Source organism: Lampris incognitus, chromosome 4 (genome assembly GCF_029633865.1).
Source record: "Lampris incognitus isolate fLamInc1 chromosome 4, fLamInc1.hap2, whole genome shotgun sequence".
Taxonomy (NCBI): domain Eukaryota; kingdom Metazoa; phylum Chordata; class Actinopteri; order Lampriformes; family Lampridae; genus Lampris; species Lampris incognitus.
The window spans coordinates 39,676,112-39,698,680 of record NC_079214.1 but is presented as its reverse complement, the minus strand read 5'-3'; the positions used below and the strand labels follow the sequence as shown (position 1 = coordinate 39,698,680).

The window sequence follows — 22,569 nt, the reverse complement described above, 5'->3', positions numbered from 1 at the left end:
AACAACCTGGAGCTGAACCTGCTCAACTGTGGAGATGACAGCGGAATTCAGGAGGAACCCCACAACACTGCCCCCACTCACCATACTTAACAGCATTGTGTCTATGGTCAAAACTTACAGATTTCTGGGTTCGACAATCTCCCAGGACCTAAGGTGGGCATCCAAAATAGACACAATTGTCAAAAAGGCCCAGCAGAGGATGTACTTTCTCCATCAGCTCAAGAAGTTCAACCTGCCACAGGAACTGTTGATTCAGTTCTACACTGCAATAATCCAGTCTGTCCTCTTCACTTCCATCACTGTCTGGTTTGCTTCAACCAACAAACAGGACAGGGACAGACGACAACGGACAGTTAGGTCTGCAGAGAAAATCATTGGTGCCAACCTGCCCTCCATTCAGGACTTATACACCTCCAGACTCAAGTAACGCCACTTGCAACATCACTGCAGACCCATCACACCCTGGTCACAACCTATTCCAACTACTCCCCTCTTGTAGGCACTACAGAGTGCTGTACACCAAAACAACCAGATATAAAAACAGTTTCTTTCTGTGGGCTGTCATTCAAATGAACACTTAATACTGTTAATAAATCAACCATTTTGTATATACTGTACTGTACATTGTACATATACTGGGACGCTCTGTCATGTCCATCAACCTTAGGCATGTATGCAAGTAACCTGCTAACATCTATTTCAGCATCTCTGATATATTCTCTGCACCACTGCACCTTATCACCTCTTATTTCGCTTGTATATAGTCAATCCTTGTGTATAGTATATCTGAAGATTGTTGTGTTGTAGTGTTGTTATTCTATGTTAAGTGCACCGAGACAGCCACGAAACCGGAGTCAAATTCTATGTTTGTGCAAAACCTACATGGCCAATAAACATGATTCTGATTCCACGACGTACTGGTTTCACCATTTTTGGCTTTTTTTCCTATCGTTAACAACATCCTGAAGGAGAAGCCCAACCTTTGGCTATAGTTGCCTAACTAATCATGCTCCTTTAGGACCAGGTGTCTTGATCCGCATCAGTAGAGTACTCTATTGCATATGACAAATGATTATTGCCGGCAGAAATCGATTTGAATTGTATTAATTTGAATTTGTATTGTAGAAACTGAGTTTGAAATCTATATATTTCAATTTGTGTTTGTATTGTCTAATTTAAAGATTTGAATGTAAGATTTGTGATGTAAGATTTGAAACATTTATAAACAAAATGTGGTTTCAAATTGAACTTTGCCTTAATTTCCATGAATAGCTCATCTAAGAATGTACATACTCCACCCCTTTGTCATCATCCCTGTTAATGGCTTTTGTGTTGCACTGTGCATAAACAAATAGTATGTGCTGTCTGTACCCTTAACTCAACTCAGTTTAATATTTGCATCGAATGCTGTGGCGCAATACCGCACATCCAATAGAAATGACGAGTAGAAAACAACAAAAATGAGCTGCACAATTGCAGGAACCCTTGAGTTATTCGGTAAAAGGAAGGAAAAAAGAAGGAAAATTAAGGAGAGCAGTTAATGGAACTGGGTGATTGGGTCTGACCTTTTCCAATTCCTCTCTAAACCTGTGCCCTTTGCACAAAGGTGTGATCCCAAGGTAGTGCTAGGAGTATTTTTTGGGCCTAGGCTAGGAACATAGTCAAGGAAGCCAGGTACTCACAATTCAGGTCTTGTTTTTCTCTCTCAAAATCCCACCTGTTTTGCTTACTGTCCTGATGGCAGGAGTGGGACCATTGCAAGTGTAGTGGTATAGTGTGAAAGATTCTTTATCTAGCAGTTGGATGCTAATGCAAATGTTTTGTCAAAATTAAACATTCATTAAGCATTTCTGTTGTCAGCAAAAATAGTCAACAATTTATTTACAATGGGAAATGGAAATTGTGATTTTAGTTATGGATTCATGCCCCCCAAAATAAGAAATGGAGAACTCCAGCCTTCACATTGCATAGCTCATTTCTGTTGCACGCTTTGCATAATCATTTGGTCAGATGAGGAAAACTGCTCATTCTGGAATCTACCATAAAGGGAAGATATTTGTATGGTATAACTATAATGTAGCAATAATCAGACGCTTACTACATCTCTTGAAATTATTCTATATATATTATTTTATCTTTGCTATACCTTCACTGAAAAGGTTAAAGTACAGCGAGACCTACACACCTATAGTCATACAACAAACTCAATTTTCATTAGTCTTCTTTTTCAGGTTTTCCAAGCATTTATGTTCTTTTTCTATTCCTGTCTTACCTTAAAGCCACACTCACACACTCACACCTGGGAACTGCCCAGGTCAACTGCAATCTTCAGCTGTTGTCCACTGAAGCAGTCATATTCAAACAGTCACAAGTAAATTCCCTAGTTGTAAGGCACTTACAAAGTAAATGTGGATATTATCTGGCGGCCGTTCAGTTACAAGGTGGCAAATCTGCACTTACCAGCATCATAGTAGCGCTCTAGTTTCTCCCTCATGGGCTCATCCTCATGGTGGAGAATGGACAGCTTTATGGGTTCATAGATTGAGCCTGAGGAGAAAGACACAGATGTGACTACTAACACAGATATGATATACCAATTTCCTAAACTTGAGAGTCATCTACATTCCCATTTGCACTACCCATGACTTTCTAAAGGCTTTCAAAAGGTTTTTTTTAACACCCCCCCCCATCACCTCCATGTCCTAGTTATATCTGAATGGGATGGATGTGAAAGGTGATACCAAAATGGGATTCTAACTTTCACATTAATTCACCAGCTCAAACCAATCCCTGAGAAGATCTGGTGTTGTAAATTTGTTGAAGGATAAGGATAAACAAATCCATACTGAGCAGTAAATCGAATATCTTAACTAAATGAGGTGCTGCACAGTTAAGTGTTGTGCAATTTAGGAAATAATATAAACATAAAATTCAACTTTCTTGTCCATTCTCCTAAACAATTGAATATTATCTTTGGATGAAATGGCTCTCTTATAATTATGTGTGAATATGTCTAATAATTTTTCATCAGCTTTTGTGTGAGGATTAACATACTTTAATGTGAAAAACTTGGATCTCAAATGTGCAGTTCTCTTATTGTTTCGCTGATCTAAGTAATCCCCCCATTATATAAAGAAAATCACAATAAAAAAATGAAAATCATGACTTGATGTTTAAGTTCACCGTTAAGCATATTAAAACCTGCAACAGGGAACTGCAAGCATGTTTTACTTTGTTTTTCTGGATCACAAACCAAAACTTTGAGAATCGCTGCTTCAGAGAAAACCCTGAATTTAATAAAACAATTTGATAATCTGACTATTTCAACATTCATGCTCTACTTTACAAAGATTACAAAAACAAACATTACAAATCAAGGAAAAATAAAGTGCATGCGATCACACGAATGCTGTTTTGGAACTTACTTCAGTCACTGCAAAGCTACTGCAACATGGCACAAAATGCAATGGAGCATGTAGAAAACAGGCCCTGATCTCAAAATCAAATGGCAATGGGACTCACCGCTACTTATTTCCATCATTTTCTTGGAAGCTTGGAAAGTGAGAGTTTGAAGGAAACCCCATTTCTTGGACTTCTATTTTTAGACACTAACTTTGGTGAGATTTGCATTTTAATGGCCTCGACCTTGGGTCAATACCACAGGTAGTGAAAAATTCACATTGTTACAGAAATTAGCATAATTTCCATCAGCTTTAAAGTTGCTGGGGACAAAGCCAATCCATCTCTTTTTAAAGATAACTCTTTAAGAGAACACAGTCCATTTTAATTTATTATATGCGAGAAGACATGTGGAATATCAGTCTTTGAAACTATCTTGCAACTGATTTAAGTAAGGTATTTCAGTCAGCCACTACGTTCTCACTGACATGGCTCTAGATTTTTTCAAAGTGGTATACTCTTGTGTTTTTGTTAAAAATAAAAGCAATCCAATGTGACCTTCATCTTTATTCCTTCCTTGGCCTTATTACTGTAGAGTCTCACTAGAAAGACTTCATCATGACTATCATGTTAATACTGAACAAATATACCACTGACCCAAGTTTAAATAAGTCTATTCAAATATCAATCAAAGGTAAAGCCATTGAAGACACATCCACAGTTAGACCATAAGCCATGGAGACAAATTTAGGGCTAACAAAGTGTTTTAATATACATAGTATACACCAACACTTCATTCATCCTTTCGAATGTAAGGGTTGGTTCTTGTAATTGCCAGACCAATTCACCCATAATCCTTTATGTAGTTCTGCCTCATTTAAAGGAGATTACTGAGGTGGCTGACTAAGCAACTTCAACACCTTTTTGCGGTTTCTCCTTCCTCTACTTACCATGTCTGCGAAGTTTCCGAAGAGGCTTGGTAATCTCAACCACTGAACTTGCCATTCTCAAAAGGTGAAGTTAAGACCAATCGCCTCAGTTAAATTAAGAATCTACAGCAATTCACAGGAATGAGTTAGTAGCAGAGCATTAGAATTTATTTTGGCGTGCATGGATTAACAACAAATCAATACTCTGAATTAATGGAGTTCACACAACAAACATGCAGAAAATTAAGCACTACATCTGCTGCTGAATGACAGCTTGGCTATTTCAACTACAGAGATTAATCTTCAAGTCTTAGAATAACTCCATGATGGTAAGGAAATCATTTGGACATTCACAGAATAAATAGATCATTAAATTATGGATAATGCATGAATGATTACTGCTTTATATTCTACTCTACTAATGTCAAAATATATTGGTCTTAGACAACTTATTGTAAAATTATTTTACTGTTAATGTTATATGAAAACCTATACAATCTATTATCGATATGGCAGACATAGGATTTTATTTTATCTTAGAAAGAGTTAAACTGCAGGTATCAATTCATAATCTATTCATCTATCTGTCTGTCTGCCCGGTGTTTCTCCTACCATTGTCTTAGTGGGGTGAGCCACTCTGCTAAGGGAAATAAAGAAAAAAAAATAACATGCCAATAAAAAGTCATTCAACAAAGCATGTGTGTGATGGCACCTGTAAGTTTGGGGAACTTCCAGCCCTACATGATAAATAAATCTAGGGGAAACACTGCTTTCTATCTATCCATCTTTATATCTTACACTGCATGATTTATAGAGAAATAATTTCTTGAAATCGTCATCAAGCATCCTCTTAATACTACAGCTAATTCCACACCCATCAAAATAAAGGTTATTTGTGATATTGGGCTATACAAATAAAATTGACTTGACTTGACCTGACAAATGCAACAGCCCATCATATTGCCAAAGACATCTGAGTGCCCTCCAGTTCAATTAATTACACTTAGACAATAGTTTCAGCTGTATTAAAAGGCTAATATAGGCCAACTGCTACGAGTCATATTCACTGCAGTATATAAGACATGGTAACGCAACAGCAAAATAAGACTTGATGAGATGCTCCTAAAATAGCTCCGCAGCGCTGCAAACTTATAACTTTGACCTTTCGTGCTCGTCTCTTCTCTGCAGTAGGCATGTTTCTGCAATTCAACCTCTATGTTAACGGGGTTTTTTTTACACTTAAATAATCTCCCATGAATTTGCTTTATAAATCGACGAGCACGTTACAGCGTTGAACAGTGGCATGCAAATTAATAACTTTAAGTCAAACCTGATCTTTTTGATCGGGCTTTGAATTCCAGGAGCTTCCAACCGACATCCGCCAAGCTTGCCATGTTTATGCTGAACTGTCAAGTACCGGAGAAGCGCGACACTGCCGTAAACGAGGAAGCGCATATATCGCGTCATTCGCTGGTATTTTTGAGTAGAACGAATGAATCATATTTTGTAACTTAAAGAGAACACGAAAAATGGTTTAACGCCTGCGATGATTGGAGATGTCAAAATACCATGTAAAATCCTGATCAATTGATCAGCCAATCAACTGAAACTGTAGTTCCATCCTGCCGTAAAACGCTGTGCCGTGTTCCGGTTTGTGTTTTGAGTAACTGGACCAGCAGAATGATGTGGATATTGAACGTTAATATTTTGGCGTTTATATTATATTTTGTCGGACAGTATCATATATCTGCTCTTCAAGATGTAACAGCCGACCTCTTTGGTTCCGAAAATTTTGGAACGGTTGCGGCGTTTGGAGATTTTAATTCGGATAAACAAACGGACATTTTCGTCATCAAAGAACGTGAGGCTTCATGATCGCTAACGGTTAAAGTATTTGGTAACATGTACACCTTGCACCTCTGAATGATATTCTGTTTTAAGAAGTTGCTTAATTAACACCTGATCAGCAGTTGCTTTATATGACAATATTCGGGGCTAAAATGTTGAGCGAGGTTTCATTTAAACAACAAGACTATACAACAGCTTACAACTCTGTAGCACGTATCTTAATTATACTGCATTTTAGGTTCACGTATTGCCCCAGCAATAAGCTTTTCTGTAATCCAAGTACGTGCATGTCGTTAAACAGAAATGTTTTACTTGTTAACGTCACATCTGTTTTTCCAGAAACCGAACTGGTAATATTCTTGGCTGACTTGAAAACGCCTTATTTCAAGCCCCAGATACACGCCATAAATTTTCTACCAAGGTAAATGTGTCTTATTAAATACGATTTTATTGACATTTATTTAACTAGCAACTAAATATTTGCATATGAACATTATTAAATGGTGTCATGGCCGTCATGTTAGGCAGCTATGAGCATCTTGTATTGTCTTATATAAACACCATGGCATTTTTCGAACGCCATTTGACAATCTCTTTAATTCATAGTTATCAATTAGGGAGATGTGTGGATGGATGAATGGACGGATGCATGCATGCCACTACACAGGATGCATGTTTCCCTTAAAGTTTGATACAACAGTGACGTGAAATATTTAACAATGTGTCGATATTAGGGGTGTAACTCACAAGTTTCACCACGATACAATATTATATTGATTCTTTGGACAACCATACTACATTTGCTGATATCACAAAGTCTGCCATGATATGAATTTGATTCAGTTCAGGTTCTGCGATCAATATGAGATGATATTATATGAACATTTAACACAATCAGTTACATTTGTATTAACTCACAAAAAGCAACTAAAATATGATTTGACAATTTTATTAATGAGCTCTTCCAGACATTTAAGTGAAAAACAATCTATTATTTTTAATAAAAAGAACAAAAATAGCTTATACTGCTTCAGCTTATATGGAAACGGTGCTCTGGAACTGCCTGTCTCTAGCCTTACTGAAGAATACAAATGCATGATAGTGGGGCTGGAAATGACCCCGACTGAATCCCAAGAGTCCACAATATGAGTGGCTGTTCCCCGTTAGGCAAAAGGGAGGAAGTGGACCCCGTGTGAGGCTGTACAGCAGGCAAAATCTGCTCTCAGACACCGAGACATAGTAGGTCAGGTGCAGCTTGGAAGAGGCAGTTTTGGTCTCGAAACAAGCAGACCTGTATGGTACAAATAACACCTGCTAAAAGGAGAAAACCTATGGTAGAGTAGGTGAGACAGCAGGAGGAGGCAGATCGATGTACAAGCCCATCATACAGGCTAAGTGGAGCTAATGGACAAGATGGGAAAAGCTGGAGCATCGCAAGACTTAACCTCATCATCAGAGCCATCTATGATGTTCTTCCCACTCCAAAGAACTTAAACCAGTGGGTTGGAGAAGAACCATCATGCCCTCTCTGCCAAACACCAGCAACACAAAGTCAGACAACCACCAATGCCCTTTCTGTCTTGACTTCTGGCTTCTCATACACCATAGCCTTTGTACCAGCAGGACAACTTCCAAGGAACCCATATGCAAGATGGGAGTCTAGCTTACTGGATACAGCGTGAGATTGGAAAATACAAGTTGATCTAGCGAAGAAGCTTATCTTTCCACCAGAGATCATCACAACCAATCGCAGGCCGGATTTGCGGTCAACCTTGCTGAAGTTCCTGACATCTTGGCACTAACTGTGCCATGGGAGGCTGAAGTTGGTGAAGTGCATGAATGCATGAGACTGAAATATTTCAATCTAGCAGCTGATGCAGTACAACAGGGCTGGAGAACACAGGTTCTCCCCATGGAGGTCAGCTACAGAGGTTTTTTAACACCATCAACCATCAGGCTATTGAAAAGGCTGGGATTCCAGGGACAGGCCTTCCATCAAGCTTCAGGTCGCTGTCAGAGGCTGCAGAGCAAAGCAGCAACTGGCATTAGCTGAAAAGAGAGGACATAACTAGGCTGCAAAATAATCAGTATCCAGCAGGAAGGTTAAAAGCAGAGGGGAGGGGGTGCACCTGGGATACCATGTGCTGCCATTGAGCCCTCTGGAGGTGTTGTGGGCCCATCAAGGAAAGAGGGTTCCCACTTAGTGACACCAATGAAGTGATTACCCCTACCCCACTCAAGACATCAGGACTCAAGTAGGTGTCCATTATTATAAGAGGGATTGTAATATCAAGTTCTTAGAGCTCAGCTGATTGATTTCCATGATGGACTGTCCCACAAATATTACTGTGACAAAGTTCCTCACTTCCCAGGGTCCTCTGGCTCAGAGTCATGGATGCCGATGGTTTTAAAAAAGGCCCAACAGCCAGTTTATTAAAAACACACCTTAAGAACCTAAGATTAAAATCAGTTCTTCAAAATGGGCCATAACGTATGCATTCTGCGTCTTTGCAGTTTTTGCTCACTCCCTGTCCCTAGTGTGTCTTTGTCTGGCTGCAGATCTGTACTGTCAGTACAGTCACATCACAGTCTACTTTGATTTGTCTCAAATCAGGCAGCTAGTCCACACACAATCCACCACAATTACATTTTTTTGTTGTTGTTCATGTGCCATCCGAGTCATGCATGTAACATTAATTGTCATTACAAATATGTGCGTCCTTTCAGGGCAGAGGTCTGTTCTCGTTGATGTTAGATATGGGTTATGTATAAATGTGAATATGAACAGTCAAAACAAAAAGATTGTATCTGAAAAAATCAAAATTGAGCACTAACGCTTGCATTGTGATCATAGTCTTAATTATCTGCTTCCTGTTTCAGCGATCTCATCATCACCAGTGTAGTTCCTGGAGACTATGATGGAGATTCTCAGATGGATGTGCTCCTCACAGCTAAGCCAAAGCGAGAGTCCAGTAATGAACTGACTGTATTCATACTCTGGGGGAACAACCAGACACTAGGTACAGACATAAACTTTAATGATTGTCTGCTTAACTAAAGGTTCCCTCAGCTAGGTTCTGTCAGGCTTGGCTAGGCGTGATGTCTGAAATCCTTGGCCTTATTCAGTTTGCTTAGAGCTTACTTAAAGATTACTGATTGTAACTTGGCGATAGGACATGTCATTTTTCACACTGTTGTGGTTAATTTGCTAAAATTTACCTGATGCATGCTGAAGGCGTGACATTTTCAACTCTTTTTTAGCAATATGGAGAAAAGAACTAAGAATGACATCTACGTTTATTTTTGAGACTTTTTTATTTTGTTTTATCAAAAGCTATTTTATGACAGGTTTACAGAGGGCTAGCAAGGGAATAAATCAACCTTTTTTTTATTGTCTGTGTTCTTATTTCAGACAATGGTGAGCTGCTGAAGTTGAACAAGACCTTTACAGATCAGCCTCTTGTCATGGAGTAAGTAATAATTTGAATGTCACAAACCATTACTTTTTTTCTCCATTTGTGTAGACCTTTAGTGTCATATTTACTTATATTTTGCTTATGATCGGGTGGACTGTAAAAATCACTTCATCTTCAATTGTGTCGTTCTTTTAGGTTTTGTATGCTACAACAGTTGTCAACTGTTTCTAAAGGGTGTTTTGTTAGAGAGCTCTTTGTTGTTAATGTATTGTTTCATTTTAAAAAAACTAAGTCCCTAAAGACATGAACCTGACTTAATTTTTAAGAAAATAGCTTTAAAAAAAGACATTTTTTTAAATTGTATTTATTAATATAAATTTTTGATTGAAGATGCTAATATCTAACATATTGGAAAATGTGATAGAGCGTGTTCTTGTTGGATTCAAATTGTCTCCTGCAGTTTCAATGGGGACATGGTCCCAGACATCTTTGGAATCACCAAGGAATCGTACACTGAAGTCTGCTATCTGAACAAAAGGTAAGCTTGATTTGTGACTTGCCCCAATGTAGTTATTTAAAAAGAAGCAGGGAATTAAAAAAAAAAGGTGCACATAATCTATGGTTATAACGTCTGGTCTGAGATTTTGGAAGCTATCGCCACAAAATGTGTCATTTAGTATTGATAGTTTTGCATTTGTTTGATTGATTGTTACCTTTGCTGTATTTCAGTCAACTTTTTTTTTAATTATTTCGAAACTAAATGGAAAACCCAAAATATCAAAAACAACCTCCTACCACAAAAATTGCTTTATGCTTGTTGGATGTGGTAAAATTGATGTCAATGGAGAGATATTGTGAAAAAGGGCCATCGAAGTCTGATTTTCGGACTTCCTCCAAGGCAAGCTATACTTATGCACCCCTTCTCTCGAATGTTTCTCATGATGTAGTCTTGTCGCGTCCTGTACACAAGCAGATTATTAATCAGCTAAAAACTTGGTAATGTAAATGCACCTGATTTGAATTTTTAGGATTTTCACTTACAATTCAGTACAGTTTTGCTGAGTATTTGTACTGAAACGCAACGAATGGCTTTTTATTATTCCATCCATCGTCACAGTAAATGACAAATAAATTAACTGTTATCTTCTAAGGGGGGTTGGGCTTTGGAATCTTGCTGATGATGCCTTGTGGGTTCCCTTTCCCCCAGGATCCTAGTGTGGCAGAAGGCACTGACTTCACCTGTCATTATGCGAATCCCTCACTCCAATGCTTTCATTGACCTCAACAAGGACTTCACCGCTGGTAAGTCAGTGATGTTTGAGGAGAGGTATTGGTGGGGGCTGGGGGGTGGTTGTATAACCCTAAAATGTCAGGGCTGGTTGAGAGCACATGGTTTTCAGTGAGTCCTCGGGGTAGCCAGGGTAGCTCAACCTCACTTATCATTGTTGTCAGATTAAAAGCTTTGCAAAATGTGTGTATATATTTATAGATCATTACATTTTTCATTTTTTAAAATCTTTTTTTAATTTATTTAGTCATCTCTACGCCTTGTTTGAGTAGGATTTCATAAGTTGCTGCTCATGAAAGCAGCGCAACCCCCCAAAAATTGCTATTAACCCTTTAATTCTAGTACAAACATGAAATAATCAAAATGCAAGATTGTTGGTTACAGAGGTTTCCAAGCAACACCAGTAAATCAAATGCCGAGTCCAGCCTGAGTTAGTGTCTGCACTGTCTGTCTCCTCCTACTGCAGTGGAGTAGGGCTGATGCACAAGGATAGTCTGCAGCACAAATGATTCAAGGAACATTGTCTGTACCAATTTTTTTTTCTAAAGCTGAAATCTGCACGTTTTTGTCCATTAATTTTTTTTTTGCTATCTGGACCATAGAGTAAGGTTACATAATACTAACTGGCATCTTCATATACAGCCGTTGAAATTTTTTGTTCTGGTTGAACAAACACTGGTGCGGTGGGAAACACATTCATGTTAGAAACAACCCCAACAGGAAAAGAGATTGAAACATGATGCTGATTTGGCAATGCTTCTGCTGGACAGACGATCAATATTGTAGAACTGTATATTGTAGAACAGTGTTGAGATATAGTTTAATAAAGTGTGTAATATATCAAACTGCCTGTATTAGCTTATGTCCAAGGATCCCATTTTTACAAGGGTTTGAACTGTTTACTGCTGAGCTGACAGCATGCAGGCAACAATGGCTGCTATACCTTGTTCATAGTCCCAAGAAATTTTTCTACAAAAAGTATAGTTCTTGCTGACCTCTGCATTGAACTATTTTGTAACAGTGTTCCACTGTAATATTGATTGCCTGTCCACCAGAATTGCCACATCATCACCCCTTTTGAAATTGATAGAATAACGACTTATTAATAAGAAAAAACATAGATTTCAGCTTTAACAGAAGCATTGATATTGATGGTCTCATCTTGCCTAAGGCAGGCCCTTCTTTGGTCTCTCATTACATTGATAAAATGTTCATTGCCCCACTAGCTTTTTGTTAAGTGAGGAAAATTGGTTGTACATTGGAGAAACAGAAAGCCTTCTTAAATGATGCTCGAAGTTGGTGGGTTTTCCATAGTAGGGGATGAGAACCCCTTTTTCATATATCCTGTTTTGATGAATCATGCATCATCAAGAAACAAGGAGACAAAAAGAGGGTAATTAAGTAAAAAATCCTTTTGGGGTATTAACGCATATGGAGATTTTAGGGCAAGGAGTGAATATTGCATCACAATTAATTATATGATGTCCTTTTTTAGTTAAAATTTAATGTACATTTTTGTGTCGATGCAGTTGCCCACTGGGGACCGGGGTTCGCGCCTCGGTCTCGTCAGATCCGACTGTGGCCGTACTCGATGAAGCAGCAATAATTGGCAACACTATCTTCGGGATGGCGGCAGAGTCGGCTTGTGTTCGTCACATGAATGCATCTCTGTGTGTGTCGGAAAAAGCAGTGGTTCGGCGTGGCGTCACCTCGTCACGAAAGTGGCGAGGCGTCTCCTTCGAGACTGCCAGCCGGAGTGATGCAGTTGGCAAACGCACGCAGTACAAGTGTGGGTGTTTGAACTAATATAGGGACCAATTGGCCACTAAATTGGGAGAAAAAGGGAAAAATCAGAAATAGATTTATAATAAAATTTAATGTATACATGTGTGAACTCTGTCACTCTAGTGTCCCAGGGCAGTCTGAGTGGTATTTTTGAACATAAACATCTCTCTTCCGAAGTTATGGGTTTAAGCTTCCCAACTGTTATTTTGATGGCATATTAATGTACAACCTAGAGCTTTACTACTGATTATTCCCTAGAGGAGTCCCCCTTCCACACTCACACACACACACACACACACACACACACACACACACACACACACACACACACAGAAGATTCCATTCTCCTGGGTGCTATCACTTTAATCTTTTCCAGGATTTTACTCACTATCCTGCACAATAGCCTTCTTAAAACATTTTTGAACAGAGGAAACAGTTTAACTGGAATCACCAAATTAATAGCCTTGAAATAGTCAACATTTTCAGTTCATCAACTTTAAACTTGAACTTTAAACAGGAATAACATAACTGAACCCTTAATTATAAAGGAATTGCTTTCTCCCGTGTACTGCACCAACATTCTCTTAGGGATACTGTAAATCCCAGACAAAAGGCTAAAACATTTATTTAAGGCTACTAATTTTCAAGTTGGCTAAGAGAGAGAGAAGCTCCCATTTTCTTCACCAGTGAATGGAGAAATCAGCTTGTCCTTTCCCTTACTGCCTTCTGAATGCAGCACTACTGCTTAGATTTTAAGGGACATTTTTTTCTGTTAGAAACTAATCCTCATGTTTAAGGTAATCAGTGAGGATATTGTTGTGTCATACCCACTGCAGGTATCTTTTTGTAGTGTTTGGTGTTTGTGCTCCCAGATGCGGCAGTAACGGTTTAACCAGAGAACATTTAATGTATATTTAACCATTTTGGGGATTAGAGGCAAAATAAATGAGTTTACACTTTTGGTGGCAGCTTGTTAACCCCCTCCTGGGAAATGTGATGGACTGTCTAAAGTTAACTTGTTGCTGGCTGTGGTTTGTATTAAGTCTTTATGTCCCCTGGACATGTTTAGATATGTTTAGAATGATATCTGGATATATATTGTGTGTGTGTGTGTGTGGACATGGTAACATAATGGAACCAATCCACAGTGATCTTGGTTCATACTGACTTGAAGACATCATGTAGTTGTAGTTTCTGCAGGTTTTTGGTCATACATTTGTGCTGTGAAGCTCCTGTTTCACCTCACATAACAGTTGCTCTATTGGCTTGAGATCCTGTAACTGTGCCAGGTGTTGGATTAAACTAAAGGCAGTGTCATGTTCCTGCAACCATGTTGAGATGATGCATTATCCTGCTGGAAGTATCGGTGTGGGGGAAAAAGGGGGGTAGACTGTGGTCATGAATTGATGGCACCTGATCAGTAACAAAGCTTAGGTGTGCTGTAGTGTTTAAATGATGCTTAATTGTTATTAAGAGGCCTAATTTGAACCAAGAAAACATTCTTCACACCATCATACCACCGCCACCAATGTATTTTTGACACCAGTCAGAATGGATCCTCAGATTCATCCTGTTTACACAAATTCTGACCTTACCATCAACATGTGGGAACAGAAACTGATATTCATCAACCCATATGTTTTGCTAATTGCTAAATTTAGATACATAAGAGCTCCAGAAGGCTCAGCAATAAGTTTTGGTGTCCCAAAACCACCCACCACCATACCCACATCTGACATTCTCTGCTTACTCCTCCCCTGCAACTCCTTCCATGTATCACCTGACCCAAACCCCACCCTCCCCCTTTGAACCCCCCCCCCCACCGGTGCACTGGACTGCCTCCTTCGGGTTCCATTTCCTCCCTGCTTTCACCTGTGGTGCTGTAGCCTTAACTGTAAAATCCCTAGAATCAGACAGTCAGCTCCAGCCTCACCTTATCACACTTGAATTTCTCTGTCAAACTAGTCAACAGTAGCACCAAAATTTATTTAGCATATAAAGCTAAATTACTTAGATATTATGGCATTCCTAACCAGTTCCTAACTGACATGCCTATCCTCATCTTCAATTTCTGTAACACCAATCTCATATACTACTACATTATATGTGATAACAGTTCAAATTGCAAGCACTAAAATTTCAATTTTGACGGGCAATAATGATATATCAATGCTTTTAATGTCTTGACCTTTAGCAACTAGCCACCATTCTCCCTATCACATTAGCAAGAGCTATGCAAGAATCTACCCAGATTCTGACAGGTTTCTCTAATATAGACTGAATTATCTACTCATCAGTCTGAAAGCTCTGTTACACCACTCTCCCGCTCATGATGGACAAACTCCTAGATTTACTAGGTTTGATCCTCATCCATGTTCACTTGAGATTTTCATCCATTTTAGCCAATAGCTTAAGTGTACATGGAGCTATAGTCATAATTGTCGTTATAATCATCCATCTACACTGGTGGGAGGGAGGCGTACTCCACCCTGTAGCCTCTCACTAACAACAAATCACTTAGATTCTCTAATTATCACCTCCATGGTAAAAGCTAGAGGAGAAACTGTGCAACATGCCGTTATCCCCATCTCCAGCTGCTGCCATGTAGTTAATCATGTGTTCACTAATGGTAAAAACAAAACTGGCTATTGTCAAAATATGCCTTGACTAGTCCCGTAATATTGTCAGGGAGCTGGAAAAAATAAATGCCTTCCATCAAAGGTTATGTGGCACAGAGCCAGAGGCATTTGTGAGATCCAAAAATACTAGACAGAAATCTCTCTTCTCCATCTTGTCTGACTGAATTTGGTGCCATATCATGCTTGTGTGCTCTAAGCACCCTGAGAAACCTGGAATTCCTGCTTTCTATACCGAAGTGCCTATTAACTTATTCACCTTTAAATATGCTGCCAACCTCCTTGCCACTGTGCTAAAGAAGACCTTCACTTCAACATTGAGAAGATAAATTGCCCTTAAATGTCCAATCTCTACTGCATCCTTCTCCTTTGGTATGAAAATACCCCCTGCTCTTTGCCAAGCCCTTAGAATATCTCCTTTTTTTCCATGAGACTACAGTTAACTTCCATAAATACTTGTATACACCAGATGCACTCTTATAAAGCCTATGAGGAACCTCATTTGGCGCAGGTGCAGAAGAGGCCCTTGCATGCCTCAGATTTATCTTGCACCTCACTCACCTTGGGCGGGCTGACATCAAGCTGACATTCTGTCTTTCTAGTTGTTGGGATATGCGATTGTGATGCCAGTTCCCTAGCCATCTTACTTTCTAATTGTACCGTAAGTAAATATTCCTCAAATTTCTGTCTTTCTACCTTCAAAACTGACATCCCCCTCCAAGCAAAATAATGTCTTAGCAAATGCAAATGGATTCCTAGAGAATGCTGCCCTTGCTTGCTCCTTCTTCCTCCTTCTAAAAAACTATGTCCTTCTAAACACAGATGGTCTACTCCTCAGCTGAACCTACAAAACACCAATGCCCTCTCTGTCACCTGATCAATTCCAGTGTTGACTTAACTCCCTTCTCTCCCGAATAGGCTTTTCTATCTCTACCTGCCGTCTTGCTTAACTGAATCTTGCATTCTTTTCTTTTCCCCCATAGCACTCCAAGTCTCTCCACACCATAGTTACAGATATTCATATTTCTTATCATAATTACAGATATTCAACTTACTAAGGACTTCTAAAACCATTAAATTTGGCATTTGGACTATGTAAGTACAGACCCGTGAAGAAATAGCAGTAGAAAAAATAGTATGGTAAAATAATAACACAAATAAGAACTGATAGGGCCATAAACTGCTCCAGAGCCAAAACTAGAACCAAATCCGAATATTACTAACCACCACTTAGAAAGTAAAATAAAATTACAGAGGAAACAATGGATCTGATTTCTGCTACAATATGCTTGAACGCCATATGCCTTGAATGCACATGTATTGGCTATTCACAATATGATTGTGTTATTTCCGATTACCATATCATCCAATTACATGACAAATCACGGATGGCAATCTGTGCACCATCTATCATTCACGTCTTGCTTTTGTGAAAACACATATTTTAATGCTTGGTTTTGTGGCGGCATGTGCATTGTTGATTTTGGAAAAAAAAAAAAGCTCTGTTTTTACCAAACATTTAGATATCTGTTTGTCCTCTCCGACTGGACTTGGACAAATCAATTAAAAAAACCGGACTGTCCAATCGAAATTTAGTCTTGGAAGTTGGTCTCGGAAATATTTAGTGTTTGGCTGGCAAGTACTGAACAAAAGTTTATATTCCTTCCCAAAGGAAGCTTAGCTATGCATAGATTTACATTGAACATAAGTGAATATCCTTTCTGTAGCCTGCCAAATGCAGAACACTCACAACTGATGCATTTTTTTGTTGTTGAAAATTTAGAGGTGGAGCTTCACTAAAATCAACCCACTTGATAGGCCCCTTAACCATTAGCAGTACTTTTAAAGAACATTTTTGCAGAGGGTTTTTATGAATGTTCAATTAGCACTGATGAGAAACTTAGTCGATTGAAGCAATAAAATCCTCACTATGATGTTGACTGAGAAATTGGTGTTCTGGTCAGAGTCTTTCCCACAGTGCCTACACGTACCAGAATGCATTGCATGTAAGCTTCTGTAACGTCGTCCATAATATCCTAATGTTGCAGGATGTCATTTCCACCAGCGGAAACATAGCTTAGCTAAGAAAATGAGAATTAGTTTTTTGAATGGTGTCTTTTAGAGTAAATTAGAGTATTAGCAACCTTGCTAGGCTCTAGTTTTTCCGTCTGACAAGTGACATATCATTGTGTCAGTTGGTGGATAGAAAAAAAAACTTTCACAGCTGCCTCGGAGGTGCAGAAATGATGGGGGAACAACTGCAGGTGTTTTTCATGAGCTATTTTCACAGCGGCCTTTCTCCGAAATCTGATTGCTTGCCGTAATGCAGATTTCTCATGTAACGAGGTCAAAGTTAACTGATTTCCAGTTTTTCTCACCAAGCCACCAACTTGCCGTGTGCTGCCAGGTATCCCATCATGTTCTGTGCAGTGGTTAGCCATCTCTCGTTCAAAGTGAATGGAGATTTCCATTTGCTACTTCTAGTGTGATTTCTGCTGAACCTTAACTAAATCCCAGTTGTAACCTTAACCCATCCCACTCCTAAAATAGCCCCTTGAAGAAGCTAGGATCAGCCAAAATGTCTTCACTTGGCAAACATGTCGCCACTCTGAAGGTCTAAAACTCAAATTGGTCCTCACAGGGACACACACACACACACATACAATTTTTTTGTTTGTTTTTTTGTATGTGTTGTGAATGCCTCAGTGCCTGGGTTACTGTTGATTGGTCTGCTGCAGAAACAGGGCATGAGGATGGGACCCCTTGGAAGGCACACTGTGCATCTGGTGGGAGTTATGCTGTTTGGCTGCTACTGTCTGTGTGGGTGAGCAGATGGGGGGGAGAGAGAGAGAGAGACAGAGAAAGGGAAGGCCTTTGGGGACTATGAAAAATAAAGTACAAAGATGGATGGATGGGTGGAGGGAAAATGGATGCAAGGGTGCTGAAATGAAACAGGGAGAAATGGAGTTACAGACATAAGACAGGTGGTGGATGAATCTCCAGTACAGCTCTGTTTGTTGCAACCACCTGCTCCTGTAAGTGGGAGCGGCTGGGGTATTAAAGCAGAACTGAAACAAGGAGGGACTACTGAAAGTTTTTGGCTGGTCTGTGCCCAGCTAGTTAGCCAGTTAACCCAACTTATTTTGATGCACTATCACTTTTTTTTCAATAAGGGAAGACATGTAATTTATGTAGATTTTTAAGACCCAGGACAGACGCACAAGTGTTTTTGGTTACTTTAGCTGATTATAGACCTCTTCTGATGTGGAGGTTGGGTGGAGTTATGTATTGCACAAGGTGAGGTCAGCTTGTACCATGTATTCAAAAGAACCAACAGGGTAAGTTGCCCCTCCTAACAGGTGCAGCAGACATAACATAGGAGAGTTGGGGAGATGTCAATCCAACAGTGTGTATACACCCAGACAGACCGAGCTGTAATCAGCCAACTCAACTGAAAACACCTGTGCATGCATCTTTAATAAGGTTTTTATGTCATTATTCTATTTTTAACTTATTTGTTGCTGCTTTCTTTCCAGTGTGTGCGTGTGTGAGAGAGCGAGAATTGTTCTCGTCACTATTAAGAGTGCCATAGATTCTGTTCCCTAAGTCTGTGGAGCAGGGCAAATTGGTTTCTCAAACTTGAAACATTAACATATATCCCAATGCAATGTTAGTAAATTACTTTGAAGTCTAACACATCATCGACCTCAACCAGTTTTCTTTTTTCTTTTTCTTTCCTAATCTAGGGTTTAAGTTATATATGTAGACCAAACTAATTTAACCCTTAATTTAAAGAATCTTAATGGCAAACTGAACAGAAAGTGAAAATGTTTGATGTGCGTCCAAATTCATAATGTTTGTTTGCTACACTATTTGCTGAACAGGGAGCTTGAGATTTTTGATGACTCTGCACGCCCTGGTGGACAAAAAAAAAGGGGGGGGGGAGGGGGGAGTGTTTTGTGGAACAACAGCTTCATTTCACATATTAGCAATACCTTGTCACAAATGCTCTTGTCACAAAGACTGACAATTCCCTTCTGGTAGCATGCACTTTGTTTTGAAGAGTGGCAAATTTAGTGTTGCTTTTCTTTTATTCTGAAAACAGGTGTTTGCTAGATATAAAAGAATGAGGTATTTTCTCATTTTTATTTTTTTTATTTCCCCCCCCATTTCCTCCCCAATTGTATCCGGCCAATTATCCCACTCTTCTGAGCTGTCCCGGTCGCTGCTTCACCCCCTCTGCCTATCCAAGGAGGGCTGCAGACTATCACATGTCTCCTCTGGTACATGTGGAGTCACCAGCCGATTCTTTTCACCATACAGTGAGCAGTTTCGCCAGGGGACATAGTGTGTGGGAGGATCACGTTATCCCCCCCCCCCAGTCCCCCCCCCCGAACAGGCACCCTGACCGACCAGAGGAGGCGCTAGTGCAGCGACCAGGACACACACCCACATCCGGGTTCCCACCTGCAGACATGCCCAATTGTGTCTGTAGAGACGCTCAACCAAGCCAGAGGTAACATGGGGATTCGATCTGGAGAGCCCCGTGTTGGTAGGCAACAGAATAGACCATTATGCTATCTGGATGCCCCGGTATTTTCTAATTCTAATGCCATAAATCATTTTGTCAGCTTTTGTGGGGAATCTAATCTGGATACAAGAATTTGTAATCATAGCATTATCTTAATTCTTTTGCTGATGGTCTCATTTTCTAATGAGAAATGAGACATAAAGACATTAGAATTAAAGTGAGACTGAGGTTTCTTCCTATTTTTTCTCCCTGATAAAGGTTTTTTGGTAACACTTTAGTATGGGGAACGTAGTCACCATTAATTAGGTGCTTATTAGCATGCAAATTAGCAACATATTGGCTCTTAATTGGTCATTATTACGTACTCATTAATGCCTTATTCTGCATGGCCTTATTATACAACCAGTAAGCCATTAACTATGAGTTTTCCCTCTATAACCTCAGAATTATTGCTTATTAGTAGTACCATCTCCATATGCTTTGCTTAGTATGGACTTTATAAGGTGGTAGTACCACAAGAAGAGTTATTCTCCCTTACTAACACTTAATGAATATGGTCTGTTCTTACATAACAAAACACAAAACTACAAGTGTTAATAGTGTTAAATTACTGTAAATTAAGTTTTCGTTACTTAGAATATGTTCCCCATACTAAAGTGACATCTTGATCATTACTAATTCACTAGTAATTAAGTTTTTTTATGTTCCCCATACTAAAGTGTTACCGTTTTTTTATGGAGTTGTTCCTTATCCGATCCTGTCTAAGGACAGGATGTTGTGTTGTTGTAAAGCCCCTTGAGGCAATTTCTTTTTTATTTGTGATATTGGGCTTTACAAATAAAATTGACTTGACTAATAACTCTCAGTGATTTCACAATTTTTTTACTGATTGGTGAACCTGTGATGGTCTGGCAGCCTGTCCAGGGTGTCTCCTGCTTAGGAATGCTGGAGCCTATCCCTGCCTAATGACTGCAGGGATAGGCTCCAGCATCTCCGCGACCCTGTGTAGGATAAGCGGTTTGGATAATGGATGGATGGTGAACCACTCCATAGAAGGTTTATTTTTAAGAATTTTATTTTATCTTTTACCTGTTTTGGTCTGACATGTAACTTAAAGAATAACTAAACATGAGACCATTTTAGTAAGTTTACTGATATCTACAGGTTAAAAACTAAAGGTTATAAACATGCCAGGCTGATCTTGGTTCTCTGTTATATTAGCATAGCTGGGTAAACACAGCTGCAGCTAATAAAATTAATGATTAGGTTTGCCAGCACATCTATTTGCTTTGACAAAGAGACAGACTGACTGTCGAGGCTGACCCTTTGGGACACCTACACTACCGTTCAAAAGTTTGGGATCACCCAAACAATTTCGTGTTTTCCATGAAAAGTCACACTTATTCACCACCATATGTTGTGAAATGAATAGAAAATAGAGTAAAGACATTGACAAGGTTAGAAATAATGATTTTTATTTGAAATAAGATTTTTTTTACATCAAACTTTGCTTTCGTTAAAGAATCCTCCATTTGCAGCAATTACAGCATTGCAGACCTTAGGCCTTCTAGCTGTTAATTTGTTGAGGTAATCTGGAGAAATTGCACCCCACGCTTCCAGAAGCAGCTCCCACAAGTTGGATTGGTTGGATGGGCACTTCTTTGAGCAGATTGAGTTTCTGGAGCATCACATTTGTGGGGTCAATTAAACGCTCAAAATGGCCAGAAAAAGAGAACTTTCATCTGAAACTCGACAGTCTATTCTTGTTCTTAGAAATGAAGGCTATTCCATGCGAGAAATTGCTAAGAAATTGAAGATTTCCTACACCGGTGTGTACTACTCCCTTCAGAGGACAGCACAAACAGGCTCTAACAGGTACTATTCAATGAAGATGCCAGTTGGGGACCTGTGAGGCGTCTGTTTCTCAAACTAGAGACTCTAATGTACTTATCTTCTTGCTCAGTTGTGCAACGCGGCCTCCCACTTCTTTTTCTACTCTGGTTAGAGCCTGTTTGTGCTGTCCTCTGAAGGGAGTAGTACACACCGGTGTAGGAAATCTTCAATTTCTTAGCAATTTCTCGCATGGAATAGCCTTCATTTCTAAGAACAAGAATAGACTGTCGAGTTTCAGATGAAAGTTCTCTTTTTCTGGCCATTTTGAGCGTTTAATTGACTCCACAAATGTGATGCTCCAGAAACTCAATCTGCTCAAAGAAGTGCCCATCCAACCAATCCAACTTGTGGGAGCTGCTTCTGGAAGCGTGGGGTGCAATTTCTCCAGATTACCTCAACAAATTAACAGCTAGAATGCCAAAGGTCTGCAATGCTGTAATTGCTGCAAATGGAGGATTCTTTGACGAAAGCAAAGTTTGATGTAAAAAAAATCTTATTTCAAATACAAATCATTATTTCTAACCTTGTCAATGTCTTGACTCTATTTTCTATTCATTTCACAACATATGGTGGTGAATAAGTGTGACTTTTCATGGAAAACACAAAATTGTTTGGGTGATCCCAAACTTTTGAACGGTAGTGTACATCCAACAGACCCATTATTAACTTTATTAGTGTCAGCTGTGTTTATCTTGCTATGCTAAAATCTGATTGCCAAGACCAGCCTGCAATGCTTTAACCTTTAGATGGTTTTTAACCTGTAGATTAGAACCTTTAATTACTTTTTAGCAGGATCTGTTGTAAGCAGTGGCATCTTGAACATAAAGATACATTTTAAGTTGTT

The 22,569-nt window shown here is 39.3% G+C and overlaps 2 protein-coding genes across 4 annotated transcripts in view; one reads left to right on the top strand and one right to left on the bottom strand.

Moving 5' to 3' along the window:
- The window catches only part of phkb (phosphorylase kinase, beta), a 164,156-nt gene extending 158,434 nt beyond the window's left edge, over positions 1–5,722 (bottom strand). Inside the window, exons 1-3 of one of the 2 annotated variants that reach the window (XM_056278287.1) lie at positions 5,659–5,719; positions 4,350–4,451; positions 2,461–2,547 (exon numbers count right to left, since the gene is read on the bottom strand). In XM_056278287.1, coding sequence (XP_056134262.1) covers positions 2,461–2,547; positions 4,350–4,404 — 142 coding nt within the window. In that variant the 5' untranslated portion in view covers positions 4,405–4,451; positions 5,659–5,719. Of the gene's footprint in view, positions 1–2,460; positions 2,548–4,349; positions 4,452–5,658 lie in introns of both variants that reach the window. The other variant, XM_056278286.1, reaches the window with a different exon arrangement.
- A 268-nt stretch (positions 5,723–5,990) lies between these two features.
- The window catches only part of itfg1 (integrin alpha FG-GAP repeat containing 1), a 293,844-nt gene continuing 277,265 nt past the window's right edge, over positions 5,991–22,569 (top strand). For both annotated transcript variants that reach the window (XM_056278335.1, XM_056278336.1), the window contains exons 1-6: positions 5,991–6,189; positions 6,516–6,597; positions 9,057–9,196; positions 9,589–9,646; positions 10,053–10,130; positions 10,800–10,894. In XM_056278335.1, coding sequence (XP_056134310.1) covers positions 6,009–6,189; positions 6,516–6,597; positions 9,057–9,196; positions 9,589–9,646; positions 10,053–10,130; positions 10,800–10,894 — 634 coding nt within the window. In that variant the 5' untranslated portion in view covers positions 5,991–6,008. The remainder of the gene's footprint in view (positions 6,190–6,515; positions 6,598–9,056; positions 9,197–9,588; positions 9,647–10,052; positions 10,131–10,799; positions 10,895–22,569) is intronic.